The following is a 22969-nucleotide window of genomic DNA, read 5'->3' on the forward strand; positions in this document are numbered from 1 at the left end:
GGACTGCGCCGCTCATCATGCAGCTGTCAATGTCCCACTCGCGTTGCGCTTCCACTTGCCACCCATACCACCATCACCGCCATCACCGCCGGCACCACCCTTGCCGCCCTTGCCACCCTTGCCGCCAGCGCCACCAGCACCACCCTCAGCATTCCAGTCAGCCCAACCCTGCTTCGGCTTAAGCCCGTCAATCCAAGCCGGAGGCGAGCAGCCACCGCACCAGACCTTCTCGAACTCCCATCCATCAGGAGCTCCAGTAGGCTTGGGGTGGTCAGGGAAACATCCGCTGCACTTGAAGTGGACGGGAACGCCGTGATGCCAGATGAGGCCAGTGGGGCAGACCTCGGGGATGTCGGTAGTCCAGGAGGTCTCTGTGGGCACGACGGTGGTGTAGGTCTTGGTCTCGGTCCATGCGTGGCACCAGGGGGCGTGCGGGGGGCACATGTGTGGGATGCAGGTTGTGGTTGTGACTGTGGTTGAGCCGCAGGTTGAGGTGGAGGTCGAGGTTGTCGTTGCGGCCGAGGTGATCGTGCTGTAGCTGGTGGACATGGAGCTGGAGCTGGAGGAAGTGGTGCTGATCAGGGTTGGGCTGTGGAGTGGGAATTGGTGTTAGCTCGCGTAACTGTGCGAGGAGCGGGGGAAAAGAGGGATGGATGAAGACCGGAGGGTTCTTTGCGGGAGTCCAAAAGATCATCGTTCAGGGAATACGTACCCGACATTGTTGGAAGCGCTGGTCGTGGTAGACACGGTGACAGTTGAGGTTGAACCGCTGGCGGATGTCGAGGACGTGGAGCTAGAGCTAGAGCTGGAGCTGGAGGACGCGGTGCTGATCAGGGTTGGGCTATATAGGAGAAGTCTGTGTTAGTCTGGGTTCCTGCTGCGGTCTGGAGGGGAAGGAGACTGGATTGATGCTGGAGAGGATACAGCGCGCCGGATCGTAGCAGCTGAATGACGTACCCGACATTGTTAGAATTGCTGGAGGTCGAGGATGAGCCACTGCTGGAGGACGACGACACGGAGGTCCCGGACCTTGTGCTTGAACTAGTCAAGAGTGACGTCGAGGAAGTAAAGGTTACGGCGGTGGTAGTGCCATTGGCGAAGGGCACACCAACGATTTGACCGAAAGCAACAGGAGCAAGCGAAAAGAGCGTGAGCGCCAAAGTTTGACGCATTTTGAACGAGTGACTAGAGGTTAGTAGAACCTGAAAGAGAGTGTATTAGCTTGTTGAGGAGAACTTCCATGTTGCTGGTGAGCCGCATTGTTATATACACTGTATCTTCAGCTCGACTTGTTTTGGTCAATCTTGACAGCCATACCTCGAGGAACATTCTTTCTGACAGGAGCTTGAACAGAGTTCTCGGAATACTTAACCACGCGCCAGAGAACATCAGCCCATCAATCTCGGACGTTGCACTGTACGCGGAAAGCCATAGTGGTGCATTCCTGATGAACTCAGATAGCTAGGGATTCTTCTTGCGGCTAGCTGAAGGTCGAGCTCGAACATGAACATGGAGTGGTGATTTCTGCAGGACACACGCTACCCACGGCAAGCGTAAGGCTCAGTCTCGTCGAACAGGACGCTGTATCAGACGGTGACGCTTTTGACCCTGTCAGAGAGGCTATCGATATGGTGGTTGTCTGGAACCCAATCGGGCCGTCAACTCGCGCCTGAGTCTGCCATCGCGATCGACGCCATACGGAGCCCACTCAGGAAAGCCATGGCACAAATGCATCGAGATTGCGAACTCTCGAGTCTCGACGCGCCTGAAAGAAGGCATTTGTTTACAAGAGCATTAGGAATGATAGTAGAATCAAAGTCTCTTCGGAAGTTCGCGTTCAAAACTTAGAAGTTTGAGGTTGATTCCGCAGAGGCTCGCGCCTTGGCATAAACCTAGTATGCATGTTTGCGATCATCCTACACAGTATGTGATAGTGTACAGACTGCCTCTGAACCGATGGCTTATCGCAGGTACTTGACATCCTTCACCAAGTCCCGACCTAGGATCTCGATCTCTTTGAGCACTCCCTCCTTGTTCAACGCACAAGTCTCATTTCCATTCTCATCGTCTGCAGTATGCGGCCGGCTTGACCAGCCTAAGCGGACGCGCCATTCCTTCGTTCCATGCGTATTTGGACGCCAGAGACCTGCGATCACTTTCCCACCTTGACGGGAGTCGCCGTACAAGAATAATGCAGTGCCTCCAAGAACGCCATTGATCTCGTCGAGGAAGCTTTGCACCGGATTGGACCCGCTGTCCCCCGAAGACGATTCCATCTCGACTGATAAGTTTCGAAATTTCTCGTCGGACGCCACATCATGTCTCCTAGGCAGGCTTTGCTTCCGCAGTGTAATGAGAAAGTCATAGTCCTGGAGAGGAGGTACGAATAGACTCGTTGCGGTGTCCATGGTCCATTGCTCTGTCGATTCGTACACGACCTGCAGGCACGCCGCAGCCAACGACTGTACTCGTGCAGCGATCACTTTCTCCATCCGAGTCTTGCTAGTCCACACTGTGCCTGTCTCATCCACCGAGCTGCCAATGAACCAGCTGACCTGATTCATCATGGGATCCAGCTTTCTCCATGCTTGGAATCGAGTGGATAGCTCTGTCCTTGCGGCGTCAGTCATATCACCTCCTGGACTCAGATCGATTATCATTGGCGTTGTACTCCAATCCCACTGAGCCAACAATGCCAAGCATCTGAGAAAAGCAGTTGTCGCTTGGGCCGGCGCAGACCGAGGCGAAGGTTGCAAGAACACAGAGCATGCGATGATCTCAAGACACTCGCCAGGAACGTGCTGAGTCAAGAGATGTGACGAGATCCAACTCTTGAGAAGCCGGATTGTTGCCGACAATGCTGGATGCTGTGTCATCAATACACGAAGAGCTGTCGAATGCCTCGATGCTGCCACAAAGTGACGCTTGTAATTAGCCACGGCCACGGCTAAGGAATCTCTAGTCTGAGCTGGGGTGGTCCTGTCATTCATAAGTCCCTGAAGCAGATGCAGTTCGCGCTCGTGCACGATACGTATTCTAACAGCAACTGATGGCATGCTTTTTGCGTCGGTCCGCAGGTGACGTCCAGGAAAGAGGTGTTGTGGTGACCTGAGACGTCGTGCTCAACGTTCTCGAGGCCAATCCGTGTCGACAGAGAAGTATCGGCGGCAGTCAGCACGTCCCCAAGCTTGACGAGAAACGCGATCTTCGTGTGCTGGATAGCTGGTAGCGAGTCCGGCCACCTTCCGGATGAGTCAAACTCGATCAGCACATCCACGGGCCCAAGTACTGGCTCAGTGACAGCTACCGAAAGTGAGCTCGACCGCAAATGCTCGGAAGCCGGAGAGACAGATCGGATCGGTAGCGGCAAACCAGCCAGACCAAGCAGTGTAGCAGAAAGCTTCTGGAAGGTCTGGTCGACCAAAGTAAAGTGAGCTGTTGCATCGCTTGACGAGGTTGGTAACGCTCCACTGATGTCCACTGTTACTTGCTGCACGTGTTCAGAATCCAGCGAGAAATGCACTTTCAGCAACTGGCACAGGATCTGCTTCGTGACAGGTGTCGAAGAGTCCCATACCAGGCTTTCAGTGATGCTGCCATCTCTAAAACGTCTTAGTTCAGCTTTGTCGCCCCAAAACTGTCGGAATGCTTCTGCTGCTTCCTGTTCTTCTGCTGCCGGACCGTGATCGACTAGACGATCAGCATTCTTGGGATCCAACACTATAGACACAGTGACTGCGCGCTTCTTGTTCGGAGGCTGCGCGCTGATGGGCCAAAGTGGATTTGATCGGGGACGTATATCAACGCTGCGTACTCGATCGCCGAGCCCACGTTGCAGGATCTCGACGAGTCTGTGGTACGGAGCCATTTGTGCCGCTGCATCCTCAAGCGCAATCGTGAACCCTTTGATCGAATATATCTCGTCGTATTGCAACAAATGCTGTCCCAACTCATCATTGAATATGTCATCGAAGCTGCTCAAACTCTTTGAGCCGAGAACAGCCAGAGAAGACCGGGCAGAGGCCTGCAGAGCCTGATATGACGCTCCAGTCATCTTGTAGAGGAGGTTGAGTCCGTTCTCTGCATCATACAGCACTGGTACAGGGGAGCCCTCAATGCTGGTTGTCCCTCGAAGGATCCACGGATCTAGCATGTCCCGACTCGAGAGCGTCTGAAGTATTGCCTTGAACAGCTGGAGGGCACTGTATCGAGAGGAAAAGAGTGGTGATCCGCGAGGCCCACCAGTTCGAAGCAGCAGAGCACAAACGATTGTCCACTCTTCCCAGCCAAACCCGCCATCAGCGACTGAACTACTGAATCCTCTTTTCTGCAACCAGTACTGTCCCAGGCGACAAGAATCGGCGAAGGAAGGGGCTTGCTTGCTGGCACTATCGATCAGCTGATCCAGAGCCATCACTGAAGCTGTGTAGCGCAAACAGCTGTTGTAGAAAGGAGTGGCGCCTTCAATCGTTCTGACACAGTTCATGCTCGGGGCCGTCTTGCTTAACGGCCACGAATCTGACGGAAGCGACACATCGACTCGGAAGATTGCACCCTTATATTGAGACATGTCACGGGGTGTAAGTTGTAAAACTGGCAGGAGCTTGACACCGTGCTGATTACTGTATTGGAAGTCGAAATCATCAGCAAACTTTGTCCTTCTGAGACCTGCAGCGATACATGCCAAAAAGAAGGCGCGTTTCTGGAAGGCTCGGAGGTTAAGGTAGTCCTTGTCCTGGAGTAGGTCCATCGGCATTTGTGCGACGATCGTGAGGGCATTCTCGGCTTGAATACCCAGACTCTGTATGATCTCGCTGTGTAGAGTCACCTTGGATGGCGCGATATATTCGAACTTGAGCTTCGAGTCCTTGCCAGGCTTGGGAATGGGGAAAGGAATTGCGGTTGACCCCATGTTCTGGAGATGGTTCGTAGCCTCTTCTCCCGTGTAAGGTCCTTCAGATGGGACCTCGCGCACAGCAGAAGCGATGAATTCCGCACATTCAACAGCGCTTCTATACCGTGAGCCATTCCGCGGTGTCACTTCCGCCAGAATGCTCCGTACTTGGTCCACTGCTGATGAATGCCCAAATTTCACCTGACGGACGGGCGGCGTGCTCTCAACAGAGCCCTTTGCCCTGTTGTCAGATCCTCCATTTGATTCAGACGCATGGTGCGGAACTGCCCTTCGACTGTGGTGTATTCCATCTGCCGAGTCATGGCTGAGCTTTCGTCGTTTCGCTGACGCTTCAGTCATTTCTTTGCGCGACATGTCGTATAAAAGTCACCGCGTTGCGCCGCGTCTGCTTTGATGAATGCCTATTCCTTAGCCATGACCCAGTCCACACATGCTTGGGGGTGCCCGCGAAAAAGTTCATAAGAACATCTGCATCAAAAAGCGATTCGAAATTTAGGTGAGTGGATCCAGGTTCACCGGAATCCATTTCCGAGGGCCCATCGCGCCATTCCCGATCTCGGCATATTGATTTTTGACAGTCATAAGGTTGACCTCTCCAGGGGTGACACGAACAGACATGACATGTGCCATACACGATTGTTGACAGACCTACTCAATATTACAACTTAACCACGATGCTAGCCGCTGTAGGAGCCCCAGTGCCGAATACGGCCCACGCGGTGAGCGTGTCTCTGCCATCATGGAAAGCCAACGTTGGATACGAGGAAGGCGAGGACTGGGTCGTGTCCAAGATGCAAACAGGCTATCCTCGCTTCTTCATCCATCTCACCATCCAGGAACTCGAAAGGGAGATAATGAAGAAGTATGGCAAGAACAACGAACGAGTCATGCTATTCCCGTCGCCAGCAACGGCCAAGAGATGTCAGAAATTCTTTCACGATAGAGCACCAAATGTCCCCATAACAGCTGTAAGGCTGCTAAATTTGGAGCCCAAGATGAGCAGCAACGACCATGACACGGTACTGTCAGGAGTCTACTGCATTTTCTTTCCAAAGGAACACTTCCCCATTGCCAAGCAGGTATGGCAGCACACGGGAGATGGAATCTCAAGTCGACGTGGCGAATTTTGCCTGAAAGCCTTGCAAGACGGCTATCTTCAGCCTGTCGTCGCACCAGGACGAATACGGTCAGACAGTCTCTACACCAAGGGCCCTCGCCGATATCAGCGTGGCGGCTCACAGAACAATATCAATTTCCTGGTCAACTTACCCGACCCATCACCTGCCGGACCTATACCCGAAGACAAGGACTATGCTACCTTCGTGGAAGAACGGTTCGGCCGCAACCTCAACATTCAGCTCGCTGAGCAAGCCAAGGTTGCCATGCGGCGGAGAATAGCCGGTTGTCTCACAGATAACCTAGAACCCGACGAAGCCCTATTCAAGTCTTCACAATGCACAGGAGGTCGCCACCCAGGCATGACCGAAGACCATGTCTTCCTCTACCCAACCGGCATGTCCGCGATCTTCAACACGCACCGCATGCTCCGCGCCCACGCCGAGAAAGAAGGTCGCCCACCCCTCAAATCCATCTGCTTTGGCTTCACCTACATCGACACCCTGAAAATCCTCGAGAAATGGGGCCCCGGCTGCCTCTTCTACGGCCGCGGCGACTCCGCAGACCTCGACGACCTCGAACGTCGCCTCAAATCCGGCGAGCGCTACCTGTCCCTCTTCACCGAATTCCCTAGCAACCCCCTCTTACACTCCTCCGACCTTCCTCGCCTTCGCCGCCTCGCCGACGAGTACGACTTTGCCATCGCCGTCGACGAAACCGTCGGCAACGTCATAAACATCAACGTTCTGCCCTACGCGGACATAGTCATGAGCAGCCTCACAAAGGTTTTCAGCGGCGACTCCAACGTCATGGGCGGCAGCGCAATTCTCAATCCGCACAGCAAACACTTCGACGCCTTCCGGCAGACTGTCGACAAGGAGTACGAAGACAACTACTGGGCCGAAGACGCCGTCTTCATGGAGCGCAACTCTCGAGACTTTATCTCCCGCATTGACCGCATCAACACTAATGCCGACGCTATCGCTACCACGTTGCGAAATGCGAAGAATGTTAAGGCGGTGTACTACCCAAAATACGTCGCCTCGAGGCCCAACTACGATACCTGCCGACATCCAAACGGCGGTTATGGCGGGCTGTTAAGTGTGGTATTCAATCGGCCAGAGCAGGCGGTGGCGTTCTTTGATGCCTTGGAAGTACAGAAGGGGCCGAGTCTGGGTACAAATTTTACGTTGGCATGTCCATATACGGTGCTAGCGCATTACACGGAGATGGAGTGGACGGCGGAATGGGGTGTGGACCCGGATCTGGTGAGAGTATCGGTCGGCTTGGAGGACACAGGGCCGTTGGTGGAGTGTTTTGAGCGGGCTTTGGCTGCTGCGGCTGCGGCTTGAGGGACGTGGACAAGGCAAGGATGGAGAGCGGTCTTGGGGCGAGATGGAGGGCGGTTTTGGGCGAGCCTTCATTTTCAGATTGTATTGTCAGACACCCAGCGATCATGATGAACGGCACACACAATTTCACTTATGGGCTTGCTTCTGAAGATCAGACGATGATAATCCGCATTACGTCCTGAACCTATCAGTACTTTTCGTGTCATCTACTTGTCAGCACCAGCAGGCCCAGCCTCAGCCCTTGTTACGATGCCACCTTCGCACTATACTTGCCCGCCGCAACATCAAACGCCTCACTCCTCTCCTTCAAATCTGCTAACAACGCATGGTCTTGATCCTTCTCCTTCAACGTGCCCAACAACTCCTTCACCCTATCACTCTTCCCGAGCACACTGGCCAAGACGATACTGTTAGCTATACTCTCCGCACTCGCCCCTTCCAACCCCATCGCCTGCTGCAACGCGACACCCGCCTCCTCCCACCGTCCCAAATGCATCTCGCTGACCGCCTGCCCAACCAAAGCCGTCGGACTCGTCGTTCCAGGCGCTGTAGCCAACTCTTCGAAAACGTAGAAACTCGATTGGTACTTCTCGCTCCCGCCCACACGCAAATTCACCCATGCTTCCGCCAAGTTGATGAGGAGGGAGTCATTCGCCCAACGCTTCGCGGCCGCTACCTCCTTGAGCGCGAGATCGGTGCGATTGGCCTGTAGGTGGATCTGCACCAGCAAGGCAACGGCCTCGAGGCTGCCCTGGTGTTTGGAGAGGAGGTCGATCGCTTTTGCGGTCTCGCCGGCTGCGGCGAGGACGGTGCGGCGCGATTTGCACGACCGGGTCTTCGGGGTCGGAGTCTGCGAGGGACGAGGCGGCTTCTAGTGCGGAGGTGCTATCGCCGGATTGTTGTTTTGCGAGGGCGAGGAGGGCGCGGGAGGAGGGGTCTTTGGAGGATTTGAGGGAGGATATTACGGCGGAGGTTTGGTCGAGGGCGATCTGGGCGCGGTATTTGAGGATCTGGGCGGTGGTTCTGTTGGTGCTGGAGAGGGAGGAGGTGTCGAAGTCGAGGACGGTCTGGTAGGCGTGGGTGTAGAAGGCGGTTGTGATGTTGAGGAGTTCTGGGGGATTTTGTTAGAGAGGGGGTGTTGAGGGGGGGGATGATGATCGGGACTTGCCTCCTTCGCCGCTGAAGGGATCCATGATGTGAAAGCGGCTGGTCAGTATGCTATCGTCTTGTTCTCGCGTCTAGTGTCTTCATGGCATGTGTGGCCGCTCGTAGCTGAGAGAGACACATTGCCCTTTGGTGAATCGGTGCCTGCAGTCCAAAAAAGGAAGGTGCGGCGAGAATCTATCAGAAGTACGTCAACGACGACACTCCCTTGACCTCCTGTACCACCAAGAAGCGCCTGTCTCAAACACTGTTCGGACGTTGCGCGCTACCCAGCACCTCTGCCGTCGCCTCAGACGCGCTTCTGCCACCTAGAAAAGCCTCAATCAGGTCTCACACGACCAGATCTCTCCACAATGCCCACTCCCCGCCCATCAGCAACCCAGCCCCTGCGACCAGTCCAACAAATGGTTCTCGCCTACCATAGCACGGCGACGCGCAATGCCGTCTCCGGGCTAAAGTCTTCGGTCCATCTCTTCCTCCGCAACCAGCCCAAGGCGCCCGAGAAGCTCCCCCGTAAACAGCTTCCTCGAATGTTGAAGCGCAATTGGCGTGCTCCCAGAGTCAATTACGCCTGATGTATGTCTTGGCTGTTGAGACGGTGGAGACAGCGCCCAGAAAGACTAGAAGTAGAGCACGAATATGTGCTAGATGCCCTAGGAAACAAAGAGCAGACGGACAGATCTGCTGTGTACGACTACCATGATATGGAGTTATCGGCTGGGCAATAAGGGCGAGAGCGCATATGTAACAACAGCTACAGATACCCAGCTCCTCGGATCTATGAGAACAGCTTCTCAACTCATCTCCACAGATCGTTCCCTCCTTCCAGATCTCTGGTCTCGAGCCGATGACTCACTTCTTCAGCGGCACTGTGTCCACGAAGAGTCCAGACGCGAAGGCCGCTGGGTACCGGTCTCCCTTGACATCAGCCTTCTCAATCAGCTGCCGAATCTCTCTGTCTTCCTCCTTACTGATCTGAACCTTCAGCGCGCCAATGTTCTCGTCCAGGTTCTTGATCTTGGTTGTGCCTGGAATGGGAATAATGTCGTCACCTTGACTCATGAGCCAGGCCAAGACTAGCTGGCCAGAAGTGCAGCCCTTCTTCTCCGAGATCTTGGTGATTGCATCTACGAGCTCCAGGTTCTTGTGGAAATTCTCCTTGTTGAAACGTGGTGCCATGGTCCGGAAGTCGCCCTCCTCGAAGTCATCGGGGGATTTCAACGCGCCGGTCAGGAAGCCACTGATAAGTTCGTTAGCCTCTGTTCATCCTTCCGGGAAAGCGCATCACTCACCGGCCCAGCGGACTATACGCAATAGTCGCCACGCCCAACTCCCTACATGCCTTCAACAGCCCCACCCTCTCATCCTCAATGTCCATAGTGAAAGGACTGTACTCAATCTGGACCGCATCAATCTTCACCACTTTACACGCTCTCCTCAAACTCTCCGCGCTACATTCACTCAACCCCAAATACTTTGCCTTCCCCTGCTCCTTCAACTTCTTCATCGCTCCGACAGTCTCCTCGATCGGCTGATCCTTATTCAATCGATGACAGTAATACAAATCCACGTAATCCAGCTCAAGTCGCTTCAGACTCTTCTCCAATGCCTGGGGGATGTATTCCGGATCATTCCGAATCGACCTCGCCCCCGTGTCAGGGTCGACGAAGCTTCCGAACTTGGTGGCCAGGAAGACACGTTCGCGCGCGCCCGGGTTAGCCTTGAACCATTTCGCGATGAGGAGTTCGTTGTCGCCGTAGATGTCGCTTGAGTCCCAGTTTAGGCAACCGGACTTATAGGCGTGGTCGAGCACGGCCAGACGTTCGTTGTCGGGCAGGGGTTTGCCGTAGAAGGCGGAGAGGCCCATGAGGCCGAAGCCTAGGGCGGAGACTTCGGGGCCGGTACTGCCTAGCCGGCGGGTTGGGAGGGCGGCTGGTGTTGACATGGTTGTGTGGTGTGACTTCTGGTGGTAGACGTGAGTCCAAGAAGTGGCTCGGCTTAGGTTGTGTGCTATTTAGTTGAGGGCCTGGATGAGTCGCTAGGCAGTCGCGAAGTCTGATGGAAGATCTGGTCAGAGTGAGAGATTTTAGTGTGGGATGTCCTCGTAATATCTTTCTGCAATGTAGATCAGACAGTAACTTGAAGAGCAAGATCTATTCACGTCTAGCGGAAGTGCTTCCTAAGTACAAACCTTCGTCCGGCAACGAGTCAATGACGCCAGCCATTGCCTCGGACATGGAGATGATAGTCGTAGAGACTCGACAGGTACGACGACTCGTTCCACTCAGCGCATACTTTCGGAGTGGTCGGCTTTCATCGGTCGCAAAGAATCAGAGCCTTCATAGCATGAATTGTCTTGCACGTTAGTCGTGTCGCCATTGTGATCAGGAATCTCCGTTGCGCTCGTTGAAGATGACGACGAAACACACATCCTCGATTGGTTCGGCTTTAGGATTTTTGACTGAGTTTGCCCTGTGCTTGGCGGACATGCTTGGTCATTGCTAGCCAGGTCGTGTATTCGCAATGCAGGTGCGGAACTGGCATGCACGGTCGTGAAATGTTCCGTCGACCTGGAGGGAATTGCGAGATGGAGTGCTAGTGGCTGGAAGCTAGATGTCTCGCTTGACGTAACCTGCGACTCGGACAGGCGGCAATTGCGGCCGTCGAGTGACCGTATTGGGAAGTTTTTATCTCCATGACATGGAAGTACTAAATAAATCCGAAATTGTATCTACGAGTATGTACAGAACGATGGCAGCTATGTGTCGAAACATGGCAGCCCATTGAATATCACCAGATGTCGGTACGCGCCCTTGACAGCACTCATCGCAATGACCGTCGCAAATGCGATGTCTGTCAGTGTCGACCACTCCAGCCTGGATGTTAGTGGCATATCTCTGCCGTCGCCGTCCCCAGACACATCTGATCTAATCGAGAGCTTTCTTTGCTGTCCCGGTATACTCACACCGTAGACTCTTGCGATCTCCCGGAGATGAGCCTCAAAGAGCTCTTGAAAGTGCTGTCGATCCAAAATCACTGGCACCGAACCCTGTGATCGCACGACATAAAACCCACGAAACATCTCCACTGCGATCACGTTGTTCCTCGCAATTACACCAAGCATATCGATACCACCCCTTATGCGAATCACCGCCCTCAGCCCTGCAATGTGTGCCTGATAGTGGTCGAAGTTGCCAGCTACAGCATCGAAGGCGATGATCAACGCGATCGTTAAGACGACAGCGTCTGCCAGTGGCGACTGCGTCATCACTTTGTTGAGTAGCCCCAAACACCTGCCTTGTGAAATAGCGGTAGTTGCCATGGCTGAGGCGACTTGAGTGCCATGAGTTGCAATCCATAGGCCAAGTATGCTTCGAAAAGGACGGCGCTGGTCCAGATAAGGTCCAAGCACGCAAATTGGCACACTGCGCCCTTGGAATGAGGTCCTCCATCCAGAACCTGATCACAGTCTGGATGTATGGTCGGCTGCCTACAGACAGTTTTTCAGACGAGTTGAGATTGTATGTCTGAACCAAGTTCTCGTGATCAGATCGACCATTGCAAACCTCGCTGCAATCGTGACGTGAAATAGCTAAGCTCCGTGGTGGCCACTGAAGATGACTGGCTTCCGCTGCTTCACGCTCCCAGGACGAGGCGACGCTTGAAGCAGGAACACATACTTGCGGAGATTGCTCTGTTTGCTTGGTTGGCTTGCTGATTGCGCGATTTGTGCGAGAGTGTGTGTCTTCGATCGAGTTCTCCGTAGGTAGATGCTCAGACTTCTTCGCCCTTCTCACAGGCGGGCGCTTAAGGCGAGGAACATTCCTGGATCGCGTCGTTCCTGGAGCCGTGCTGGCCTCTTTGGCTGTGAAGTAACGCTGCGATCCATCCTGCTCGAGCTTCCTGCGACGCTCTTCTCGCCACTGAGCTTTGGAGAGATGCGACGCTATCTCGAAGCTTTCATTTGCAGTAATCGAAATAGATTCCGTATCTTTGTTGATGAAGAGGAATCCACCGTTGGATGCCATCCTGCCCAGATCATGGTAAGCTCACAGACAGTCAGTCTTTGGGCACCGCAGCGAATGGCAGCAATTGAGGTAAGCCATGGCGCGGTCGCTCAAACGTGTAGAGACCGTCGTTGAGAGCCTGAAGTCAATTGAAGTCGAAACTCGGTAGTGGGCACCACAGGAAGTTGAGCTGACAGGTACTAAGGCGAACCGATAGTGCTAGTCTACGCGAAGCGGGCTAGCCATTCTTTAGAACTGTTCCATTCTCCTTTGTGATCGGGATTCTCGGTTTGAGCATCTTCATCAAGATCAGAGAATGCTGTGACGGGCACTATTAGGCCGGCGACCTCTTCTATCCGACTGACCCTGAGCTTGTGCCTGCCGACAATATGCTGTATGGGAGACGAGGCGCGAGAGGTACCTGATTGAATCGGACGATCCTCAGCTGTCCCTGCAGATCGACGCTGTCAAATGCATCAGTGGCGCGGGGAAGGCCCCCGCTAGGGAATCTCCTTATCAAACTCACTTCTCTTCTCGAGAGCAACAGCCTCCATTATCCGTGTATGTCTACGGAATAGATGCCAGACCTAGAAGATGCAGAGCATTCCGTCGTCGCAGCGTCATTGGCAAGCTGTGCGCTTGTGTAACGTTCCAACGGGTCGAAAGCGCCGTGGCCCCTTCTGTTCGTGCGCCACAATGCTTCCGCTTGCAATTCTTGCCTCGCAACATATTGTGGCGCCAACTTCGTTGCTGTGACAAGCTACCTATGTAGCTGCTGGACGTCCTGTTGAGTAAGTCTGTACAACGTTCATATTTCCTTTCTGCATCAAGGTAGCCGGGCGATGTGTTGTTCTGCCTGGAGCTCCTCTGCATCGATTGCGGCTGCGCGACCGTATCAGGTATGCCCGGACACGCCAGGGACCGATACCCGGGCTTCCTTTCTCTCAGTACATCTTGACGTCGAGGCTGCGATGGTGATTTTTCTCTGCCAGAAGACAGCGATGAGGTATGCGCGTGCGTGCGTGCGACGGAGAAGTGCAGCGGTAGGAATGAGCTACAATTCCGGAACTTCAGCGCAGCTTGGGTGGATATCCTGGAAACCGCCGTTTTACGGAGGTCTAAATGCAAGCTGATGAAAAGACACGGAGGCCTTTCAGCGACCATACTCGGACATCGACCTCTGTCATCCTGTCGAAGCTCGTCGTCGCCCGCCGTCTCATTCATCATCCATAGATCAGGATATCATCATGGCTTCGACCACGCCTAGTGCCCTCAGGCGCTGCGGCGAAGCATGGACCGATTTTTTATCAACCGGTCACGGACGACGCCAAATAATCTTCCGCTACCGCCTGAGCTACGGCAGATGATTCTCAGATTCTTTTTCCAGGGCGAGAATATCGAATGGGAACTCTCAAAGCGCGACTTGACTTTACTGTCTCCGTTATTTGTGTGCAGAAGCATGCATCAAGAGGCAATGCCATGTCGTGCTCAATATTGCTGGCTGTCGGTGAAATTGTACTGTCTGGACCACCTGCTCGAGTCAACTCTGCGCGAACACACAGAGGTCTGGGTGAATAGGGGCGTCGCTCCGATCCCGGGATCCTGCGAGTGCCGGGACTTCAGGACTACGATGTTCCTGTTGCACAACATTGAAAGGCTCGCTGTGAGGATCGAGAATGTGCAGTGCCCGCTCCGCACAGGCCTTATCTTCGTACGATTCCCTAAACTGAAATATCTTGCCATCCGCAGACGAGCCGATTTTCTAGTAGCCGAGGATAGGCATACGAAGACTATGGACATCGGATTTTTCAACTCGAAAGCATTCGTAAGCACCTCCCGGTCCAAAAATGATAATCTCCTGAACCGTGCACGGTTGCCTTACGCTTATGCCATGCTCGATATCGGACTGAAACTGACAATTGCTCAGAAACAAGTTCGAGAACTGTATAGATTCCACAGTCATAGTGAGGACTGGCTAGGACCATGCCGACATTCGGAACGACGCCCATTTCGGTACACAGGCTATGCGACCTTGGCTTCACTTTGCAAATCCCTAAGGGTACAGTTGCAGTTTGGGTATTGTTGGAAACCACTGAACTCGTCAGAGGAGATGCGTCTGTGTACTGACAGCGAATTCAGTCGTGTTCATATCGAGGGTGTCTCGAACGATGGTCGGCCGTGGCGGTTCTCTGGACCGTTCGTTGCAGCAGTTCTTCCCAAGTGGAGACCTCTCTATCTCGAAAGGGGCAAATTGAGTCAGGGAAACAATTCAGCACGTGGAAATTGTATGGCTTGCATATCAGCAGACATTGGCGCAAGATTTAGGCCCTTACGACTTGCAAGCAATCTCCAAGCGAGTGAGATCTCCGGGGTATCCTACAGAGGTATTGTTGAAGGTGCCACAGATACTCGCACAAAGACAGCTTATGCGGGGCGTCCTAGACTTGGGAGGCCCTTGCTGGCGAGAGCGAGTCAGAGCTACCTATCGAGACATCGTGAGCGACGGGACAGGACGCAGCGTCACTGGCTGAAAGGTTCCTCATTATGTCTACGGCACACTACAGACCATTCGGTACCAAGCTAGTCGCAAAGATCGAGATAGACGCATGGAACGTATGGACGCATATGCAGCTTCAGAGACAGTGGTCTACAATTCTACTTCATGCACGACTTTTCAGTACCAAAAGACTTCCTAGACCCTCGAAGTCCCCTTCATCATTGCCCAACGATGTGACATTCGGTGCTTGTGAACCACAGATCCCATGGGCCTTTGATCTGACCATGTGTGACGGTTGGAGCAGCGAAGTTCCCTGGCCAGCCGCGATCCATCGGATCACCAGCGGCGGCATCGTCGATGGCAATCATTTCGTCTTCTGTGAGGGAAATGCTCAGAGCCGCAATGTTGGCTTTCAAGGTATTAATTGAACGCATGCCGATGATGGGGTATGAGTAGGGTGCTTTCTTGCTGTTTCAGGAAAAGAGGACTGGTCAGTGGAAAGTTCATACAACAGACTGTCAATGTTGCGGGAGTATGTGCACTCACATTGCCCATGCGATGACAACGCCTGCCATGCTGACGTCCGTCTTCGTTTGCTGACTTTTCGCTTTGGCGATTTTGCCAATGACGTCTCTTGCTCGAGTGAGACGTTCTTCGTCTGCCACCATGGTCCTGCGATCGGTGTTGCCTGAATTAGGGGGCTGATTGCCAAAAGAGCCCTGGCCTAAGACTCCCCAGTGAGCCCTATCAAAGGAATTAGCATGAGCATGTATCTGGAAGAACTACAGCTGAGTCCCGCCCGATTCAAGTTAATCGGCATACGTACATCGCCATACCATCGTGCTCGCAGAGCCCGAATATGTCACGTTCAAGTTCGCGGTTGAGTGGAGAGTAGCGGCCTTGGTACTTTGAGACAACGGCGTCAGTGATGCCTACGCGTACGTCTTGCGGAAAGGGAGACTCACAACAACGAACTGACGCAAGCCATGGTCTTGTGCATATTGGTTGGCTTTACTGACGATCCAGGCTGGCGTATTGGATATTCCTAGATAAGTGACTTTGCCTGCTGTGACAAGATCATTGAGATATGTCATGACTTCTTCGATAGTTGTGTCGTATGTCCACTGGGTTTGTTACACAATCAGCCATCCTCACCGCTTTTCTCATGATCAACTTGGATGGACCTGAACTTACCGCATGTAGATAGAAGATGTCGACATGGCTCGTTCTCAATTTCTTCAAGCTACTGTCAAGACTCGACCTCATTGACTTGGCCGAATTGCCCCCGTAGTTTGCTTGTATCCTTTTCCTGCCTTCTCCATAGTTGGTCCACGAAGCTGCGTATTTTGTAGCAATGACCATCTCTCGCGACAATCACGCGACTCCATCCACTCGCCGACCCATTCTTCGGACTGCCCATTGTGGTATGCATTTGCTAAGTCGATGAAGTTCCCGCCCTGTGATCTATAGTAGTCAAGCAACTCGAAAACGGCACTCTTCTCCATCTTTCCCAGGATTGATGCCCAGTCGCTATCGCCGAACGACATGCCGCCGATCCAGATAGGCGATACGCGCAGACTGCAACGGGGCGACAGAATGCGATAACGCGCCAGCTCGCTGGCTGGCGGGGCAGCAGGTTCAAAGACCATGGTTGTTTTCGTTCGTGAGGATAGTGTGAAGGACGGACAGAGCACGGGCGTAGTGCGCGAGGTTCACTTTGAGCTTCGCGGAAGACCGTGTCGTGCTGATGGCTTACTCTTATATTGAACGGCCCCATCGGCAGCGCGTGCTTCATTCGTAGCGGTCAACAGCTCAAGGGTCAGCATCTCACCTGTATTTCCGTTTGCAGCATCGTAGGGTGAGGTCGTCGGCAGAAACATATTGCTGGCTGCAGATTTTAGTCATCGTCCAGTGTTGTAGCAAACGACCTGGACTTGCAGCAGGATCGGGAAGCAATAGCTTTCATTACCGCATCAAACGCGGAGCGGTCTCAACACGAGGTGAGCGAGACAGCCAGATGTCACGGTAAGGATGATCGTGGCGGATCCCAAACTAGCACGTAATTTGCATGAACGCTGGGAAGGTGTCAATGTCATCGCCGGGTTGGTGGCGCTTGGATTGTGCCAAGTAACTCGGATGCAGTAAACGCCTGCGCCTTCCTATTGGCTTACCACAGTCAGGCATTTGCACTTTCGCGAACTCGCTCCTTGCTCGTCCTTGCTATATAATATATATCTAGGTAGGTACTTTACATCTCTGCGCTCGTCGAGCAAACCAATTCCTGAGGTCATCGCGCCACGTCCAGAGATTCGCGGTTCTGGACCACAACGAGCCATTGCGCGGGCGAAGCCTGATAGCGCCCTTTCCAAACCTACGGAGTGGCTTAGGCAATGACTAATCGCTCTTCTTGCAACACGTTGGAGGCATGGAATCAAATAATGACCCTAGTTATGGCGGTGACCAACACAGGGTGCAGAATATGTACGCGACTGGGACAAATTGTGATTTCGTTGAGTCACCCCCTTCTAGCGGCACATCCGGCGGCCTGGATGGATGTCACAAACTTGCATTATCATCGACTAATACCCGGCGCCACACCACATTCTTTTCCTGTACCCAGGCCCGGCGGCTGGCAGCAGGCTCTTGTAATCGACTTGACGCTAACAGATCAGGTTCTTCATCACAGCCAAGAGAGCCTCTGCCTCATTAGAGACCACCTCAACATCGCGTACGCAAATTCACTTCCTCCCCTCCGCTTTTCCCTGCCCATCGCTCTTCCCACTGGTCGAATCCTAATAAGTATACCGAAACCGCCGGTTCTGGAAATCTGTCAAGTCATCCAAGACTTCACTCTCACTCACGCCTCCCTGTCCCTGATTCTGACCCATCCCGGCCTCATCACCTTCTGCTTGTCTCTCTCCAGCTTCGCGATCACGCCGCTTGTTCCGGCTCACGAGCAGGATTCTCAGTGCTACCGCGAGCACAAACTGCGCGACGCTGCACCCGATGACGGTGCGCACGCCGGTCTCATAGATCGGGGCTTCGGAGGCGAGGAAGGCGTGTGGGCCTAGAGTCGGATTTAGCTTGGGCTTGCCTTGGGGGAGATGGCAGGTGGGAACTATGAACTGGGAACGATGACGATCCAAGGAGAGAGTAGCGACTTACCGACTATGTTTCCCGCACAGTAAGCAAGAAACACGACCGCGGTTCCAGTGACGCGCTTCGTGTACCCGCCCAGGTTGCTCGCCGGGAGCTGCAGCGCCAGCACAAGGGACGCGACGAACGATCCGATCTGTACGACATATCAGCAGCAGGAACACGACGAGAGGGGTTTCTGACAACGTACAATGTAATAAGACACAAGACACCCTGGCACGTTGGTCCTGGGCAACTTGTACAGCAGAGTTGTCCCCACAATCGTCGGAACCAGATACAAACACATAATCACCGTACGCGAGTTCTTGATTTTGGATGCAAGGTACGGCCCCGAAAACACCCAAGCGACCTGGAATGCGCCCTGCGGGATCCCATATGCCGTAGTCCGCAAAGAATCGCCCTTTACAACGTTCTTGATGATGAGTTTCCCGAAGTTGCTAATGCCGCCATTGATGACTTCATTGGCAAACACAAACAGAAACAACAGCCAGACCTGCAGATCTGTCAGGGCCTCGATGATGTGGCTGACTTTGATTTTGCGATTATACACGCCCGTGCGATTGGCTTGGACGCGCGCGATAAGGAGAGCTTTTTCCTCTGTCGTGAACTGGCGCGCGGACATGATGTTCGCCGGCAAGAACGCAAAAAGCACGATGCCCCAGACAACTGTGAGCCCACCGCAGATGATGTAAATGGTCCGCCAGACGGCCAGGGTCGTGCTGTAGCCTGTGCCGTAGAACAGGAGGCCACCAACTGCAGAACCAAAGCCGTTGAAGCAGTAGAATATGCCCGCGCGCGCTGGCTGCTGCTCCTTTACGTACCACATGCCGACGATCATCATGAAGGCAGGGGTGATGACGCTCTCGAAGCAGCCGAGGAAGAAGCGACAGATGGCCATGCCGGTGAAGTTGTGCGACGCCACTGTCAAGAGCATGATGCAGCCCCAGATGGTCACGAAGCCGGCGATCACACGCGAAGTGTTGAATCGCTGCGCCAGATAACTGGAAGGCCACTCAGCGACGAGGTACGCCATGTAAAATATAGACGCCAGCCACGAATATTCCGTCTGCGTGATACCCGTCGAGGGGAAGAGATCAAACACGGCGCTGTAGCTCAGCGCCTGCTTGTCGATGAATTGCAGGAAGAAAGTGCCGCACAGCAGTGGCATAAGGGTGCGGTCGACCTTGCGAACTAGGCGCTTGTTGAGGTCGGCATCCTGCAGGAGCTCGGCCAGGTAGGCTTGCGTATAGTTGTGCTGCTGCAGAAAGATGCCTGCTTCATCGAGGTCGGTCACGGTGCCCGCGCTGGTCTCAATGGTTGCCTTGAGCTCCGAGCTGTCGTCCATTGCTGAGGCTAGCTTCGTTGAGGAGGTGGCCTGGTCTTTGGCGCCTATTGCTTCGGGCTTTTCGTGAGGTGACATGGTGGGCCGGGGATGAGGAGGCTGAGGCTATGGCGAGACTGTGCTGCGTCCATGATCTATATAAGCCGTCTTGCGGCCGGCTTTGTTGTCGTCCTGTTCATCAGGTCGTTATCTGTGGAGTTCCGCTTGCGTGGAGGCCCCCTGATAAGTTGACAAACTTGTCTGGTCCATCTCGTTGACAAGGTGGAGTTGATGGGAGAGGCGATAAGAGGCATCTCCCGGTCAGGTGGGCAAGGTATCGCATGTCGGGAGCTTATTCCTGCCGCATGCTTTTACTAGAGGCATTACGGCATTTGCTTGAGGACCAAAGGGTTCCGAGCGGGTCGACGGGTGAGTGAAGGCATTGTCCTTCAGAGTGACACGGCATATCCGTCAATCCTGACGGGATCGCCGTCAGTATCGGCGTAATGTCGGTCGACCCGATGAAAACTCCGCTTGCCAGTCCCGCATGTTAAGAACCGCCCAAGCTTATCAGATGGCTCTTTGAGACTCGGCCATAAACCTGACGCCGAAATGTGGCAGATGAGAATGCGTCGGGGGATGAGAGAGGTGCCGCTGTTCGATAAGCTCGCCGGCGGGTTCGCAGGGAAGAAAGGGTAGCCCCCTGAACGCAAAGCTGATTAAGAGAATCTCGCCAGCCTTCAGGGAAGCGCTAAGAGCCAGACATGTGCCTGCGCATATCTAGGAGGTTTTTGATATCGCATATGCGCGCAGGGGCAAGAGCATGAAGGATGTGGTCCCAGACATCGTGAATGGGACAGCACCGACAAAGGCGGCCCTGCAAGCGTCGACGATTGAAAGTTGGTGCCAGCCTCAAACAACACCTACCTACTTACCTATGTACGATGCAAAGAACCTAATACTTGCTCTTCGGCTCTCGTGCCCTTCTCAATCCTCATAAACCCGACTCCACCTCTCCCAGAATTCACACTGCTTCATAGCCCAGTCGTCCTTCAACAAAGATGCCGGTCCATTTCCAACCCCAGTGCCCCCAGCACGCTCATCATTACCTAGCCCAAACACCATGGTCTTCCTACTTGTTCCGAAATCCGCCCACTCAGGCCTCCCTCCACCATTTGGATTTCCCGTGGCAATGAAGTCAGTAATGTACCCATGGAACGTCCTTGCCAGACGATCTTGGTGCTCGCTGATGCCTCTGACCGTAGGATCCATAGCCTCGTACCACATCTGATCGCCGTGGTTCGCGCCGCCAGCGACCGTCTGGTTCAGCGCCCAATGATATAGAAACACGCTTGTCCCCAACTTCCCGGCCGCCTGACGCGCCGGACACGCGTACGCATACTGTCCGTAGGCGGCCTCGACGCGCATGTACTGCTCGCCGCGGTCGGGCCGCCACTCGATGTATTCTTCCTGCGGATATAGGGCTGCGACACGTTCCGTAACGTGCGGGAGCAGGGTTTGGAAGAACGTGTCGAACTGAGCGGGTGTGGACATGTCTTTGGGTACATACATGGTCCCCTCGTTGTGGTTGAAGCCCGTGATGACAGCGATGTTTTTGGGCCAGTTCTGGTCCAAGGTCCGGCCGGGCACGAGCTCGTTGTCGATCACGGGCTGCCACGCCCAGCGTACGAAGTGGTTGTATGCGTCGAAGACCTTGGATGAGGCGGCGGTGACGGCGCTGGAGGGCAGCTCGCGTAGGCATTGCACAGTCGTACAGTTCAGCTCGTCTAAGAAGAGCTGGTATTGCTCTTCGTGGAGTTGGGAGTCAGGAGGGTGGAGGGCTCTGGAGGTCGCACCACCGGATTCTGTGATTGCCTTGTGGAAGACGCTCTTTCCGTTGAGTAAATGGTGTCCGATAGAGTGGGCGCCGGCGGAAAGACCCATGACTGTGACGTCGTCTGGATTGCCGCCAAACGCCCGAATGTTGTCCTGAACCCATGATAGTAGAAGCACTTGATCCCACAGGCCCAGATTTAGGATGCCCTCGCGCGCAGTTGCGGCTGAATTCAAGAACCCGAGAGCGCCGAGCCTGTAGTTGAAAGATACGGCCACAATCGGCTGAGCTGCATGCGAGACCATGGACGCCGTGTCATGGATCTTGGCCGTACCACGGTTGAAAGCCCCTCCGTGAAAGTACACCGCAACGGGCATAAGCTGGCCCGAGGTGTTGGCAGGGCGGAAAATATTCGCCGTCAGACAATCCTCACTATCGTCGCTTGCGCCGGGTACCGCCAGTAACTGCTTCCCTGGGCATCTTGGGCCATACGTCTGGGAGTCGTAGACCGTAGTGTTCGAGTCCGGCACAGGCTGAGCACGCTTGAACCGCAGCTCACCTACCGGCGGCTGTGCATAAGGGATCCTGTAGAATGCCTCCACCTGCTGCGCAAAATCGCCTCGTTCCAACGTCACGCCGCGAACCTTTCCTTGACGCAGGACGATTTCTGGCCTCCTCGACGACGGATCAATAAGAAGGTAGGCCAGAGCAGCGACAATGACAGCGAACAAGAGTCCATTCCTGGGACTGAGCAGTGACCCTGACCCCATGGCGTCGAAGCGGTTGACTGTCGACAATCACAGTTGGAAGGACTTCTCAGATATACAACCCGATAGGTATTATAGTGGGCAGTCCATAGTGAGGCTCGGAAGATGATCTATTCCTAATCGTCGCGCTGTCAGGGCAAGATTCTGGTTGGTCACTTTAGTGCAGAATCGGGTGCGGGAATGAGGACGGCTGATGCGGCGGGATCGCCGACCTCGGAATGGACTGCTCCTCTGCAACGGACGCGATGCCTTCTACGCAGGCCGCTGGGACCGTGGTGGGCATGCTGAGCTCCACACGCTCGACGTGCTTATCTGTCTGTCTTGTGCACTCTCTCATGCTGTGTCGCGACCTGATCATTCATGCTGTCTTGCGTCTCGGACGTCGAGGTAGGATCGCCAAGAAATGTCACTCCGATTTGCCCGATTTACAAATGACGCAGGTACGTTCCGTGTGAATGTGCTGTTTGATCGTATCCTACGCGATTTATCTGCTCACGCGCACAATGCTCTAGGCGGCCTTGAGAAGCTTCTACGACTTGTACACGCTGTGTGCATAATCGTTGCAGCCTACATGCCCAAGCTGGCCCCAGCGTTGAACCCAGCTAAGAGTCATATTGTCGTCGGTCAGTCGCAATGATTTCACTGTTGCCACGATCTTAACAAGCTGTCTGCCACAGCGAGACGATTCTTCCGCACCTTTAAATGGATTGACTGCTGGTCCGCGGCGTCTCAGCAGCCTGCTTCCGTGTCCGGCATGGTCGAGGCGACTAAATGGATGTGTCTGGGCATGTTTCTCTTCCTTGAGATGCTGACGATTGTGAGTCCCTCATCCCTGATGCC

At 54.2% G+C, this 22969-nt stretch overlaps 7 protein-coding genes across 7 annotated transcripts; 1 reads left to right on the forward strand and 6 right to left on the reverse strand.

Annotated features, from left to right (window-relative positions):
• Nucleotides 1–38: 38 nt before the first annotated feature.
• Nucleotides 39–1172, reverse strand: AB675_3224 (uncharacterized protein; the record flags this gene model as incomplete). The annotated part of the gene is made up of 3 exons (XM_018143256.1): nt 39–589; nt 713–841; nt 958–1172. Coding segments are annotated over 3 exons (895 nt in total), but the record flags the coding sequence as incomplete, so codon positions are not given.
• Nucleotides 1173–1961: 789 nt separating this feature from the next.
• AB675_3225 (U3 small nucleolar RNA-associated protein 22) lies at nt 1962–5269 on the reverse strand (the record flags this gene model as incomplete). Its single annotated transcript, XM_018143257.1, has 2 exons — nt 1962–2979; nt 3027–5269. The coding sequence occupies 2 exons, from the start codon at nt 5267–5269 to the stop codon at nt 1962–1964; spliced, it is 3261 nt and encodes a 1086-aa protein (XP_017994346.1).
• A 320-nt stretch (nt 5270–5589) lies between these two features.
• AB675_3226 (Cystathionine gamma-synthase) lies at nt 5590–7383 on the forward strand (the record flags this gene model as incomplete). The annotated part of the gene is made up of 1 exon (XM_018143258.1): nt 5590–7383. One exon carries the CDS (start codon nt 5590–5592, stop codon nt 7381–7383), a length of 1794 nt encoding a protein of 597 aa, XP_017994355.1.
• Nucleotides 7384–11305: 3922 nt separating this feature from the next.
• Nucleotides 11306–11869, reverse strand: AB675_3228 (uncharacterized protein; the record flags this gene model as incomplete). The annotated part of the gene is made up of 1 exon (XM_018143259.1): nt 11306–11869. One exon carries the CDS (start codon nt 11867–11869, stop codon nt 11306–11308), a length of 564 nt encoding a protein of 187 aa, XP_017994344.1.
• A 3400-nt stretch (nt 11870–15269) lies between these two features.
• On the reverse strand, nt 15270–16700 carry AB675_3229 (Norsolorinic acid B; the record flags this gene model as incomplete). Its single annotated transcript, XM_018143260.1, has 5 exons — nt 15270–15519; nt 15598–15795; nt 15878–15957; nt 16017–16175; nt 16452–16700. 5 exons carry the CDS (start codon nt 16698–16700, stop codon nt 15270–15272), a joined length of 936 nt encoding a protein of 311 aa, XP_017994348.1.
• A 1143-nt stretch (nt 16701–17843) lies between these two features.
• On the reverse strand, nt 17844–19627 carry AB675_3230 (putative transporter; the record flags this gene model as incomplete). The annotated part of the gene is made up of 3 exons (XM_018143262.1): nt 17844–18118; nt 18217–18343; nt 18398–19627. The coding sequence occupies 3 exons, from the start codon at nt 19625–19627 to the stop codon at nt 17844–17846; spliced, it is 1632 nt and encodes a 543-aa protein (XP_017994349.1).
• Nucleotides 19628–20515: 888 nt separating this feature from the next.
• Nucleotides 20516–22132, reverse strand: AB675_3231 (Carboxylesterase 4A; the record flags this gene model as incomplete). Its single annotated transcript, XM_018143263.1, has 1 exon — nt 20516–22132. One exon carries the CDS (start codon nt 22130–22132, stop codon nt 20516–20518), a length of 1617 nt encoding a protein of 538 aa, XP_017994358.1.
• Between the last annotated feature and the right edge of the window lie 837 nt (nt 22133–22969).

The sequence above is a fragment of the Cyphellophora attinorum genome (assembly GCF_001299255.1).
Source record: "Cyphellophora attinorum strain CBS 131958 chromosome Unknown Contig62, whole genome shotgun sequence".
Taxonomy (NCBI): domain Eukaryota; kingdom Fungi; phylum Ascomycota; class Eurotiomycetes; order Chaetothyriales; family Cyphellophoraceae; genus Cyphellophora; species Cyphellophora attinorum.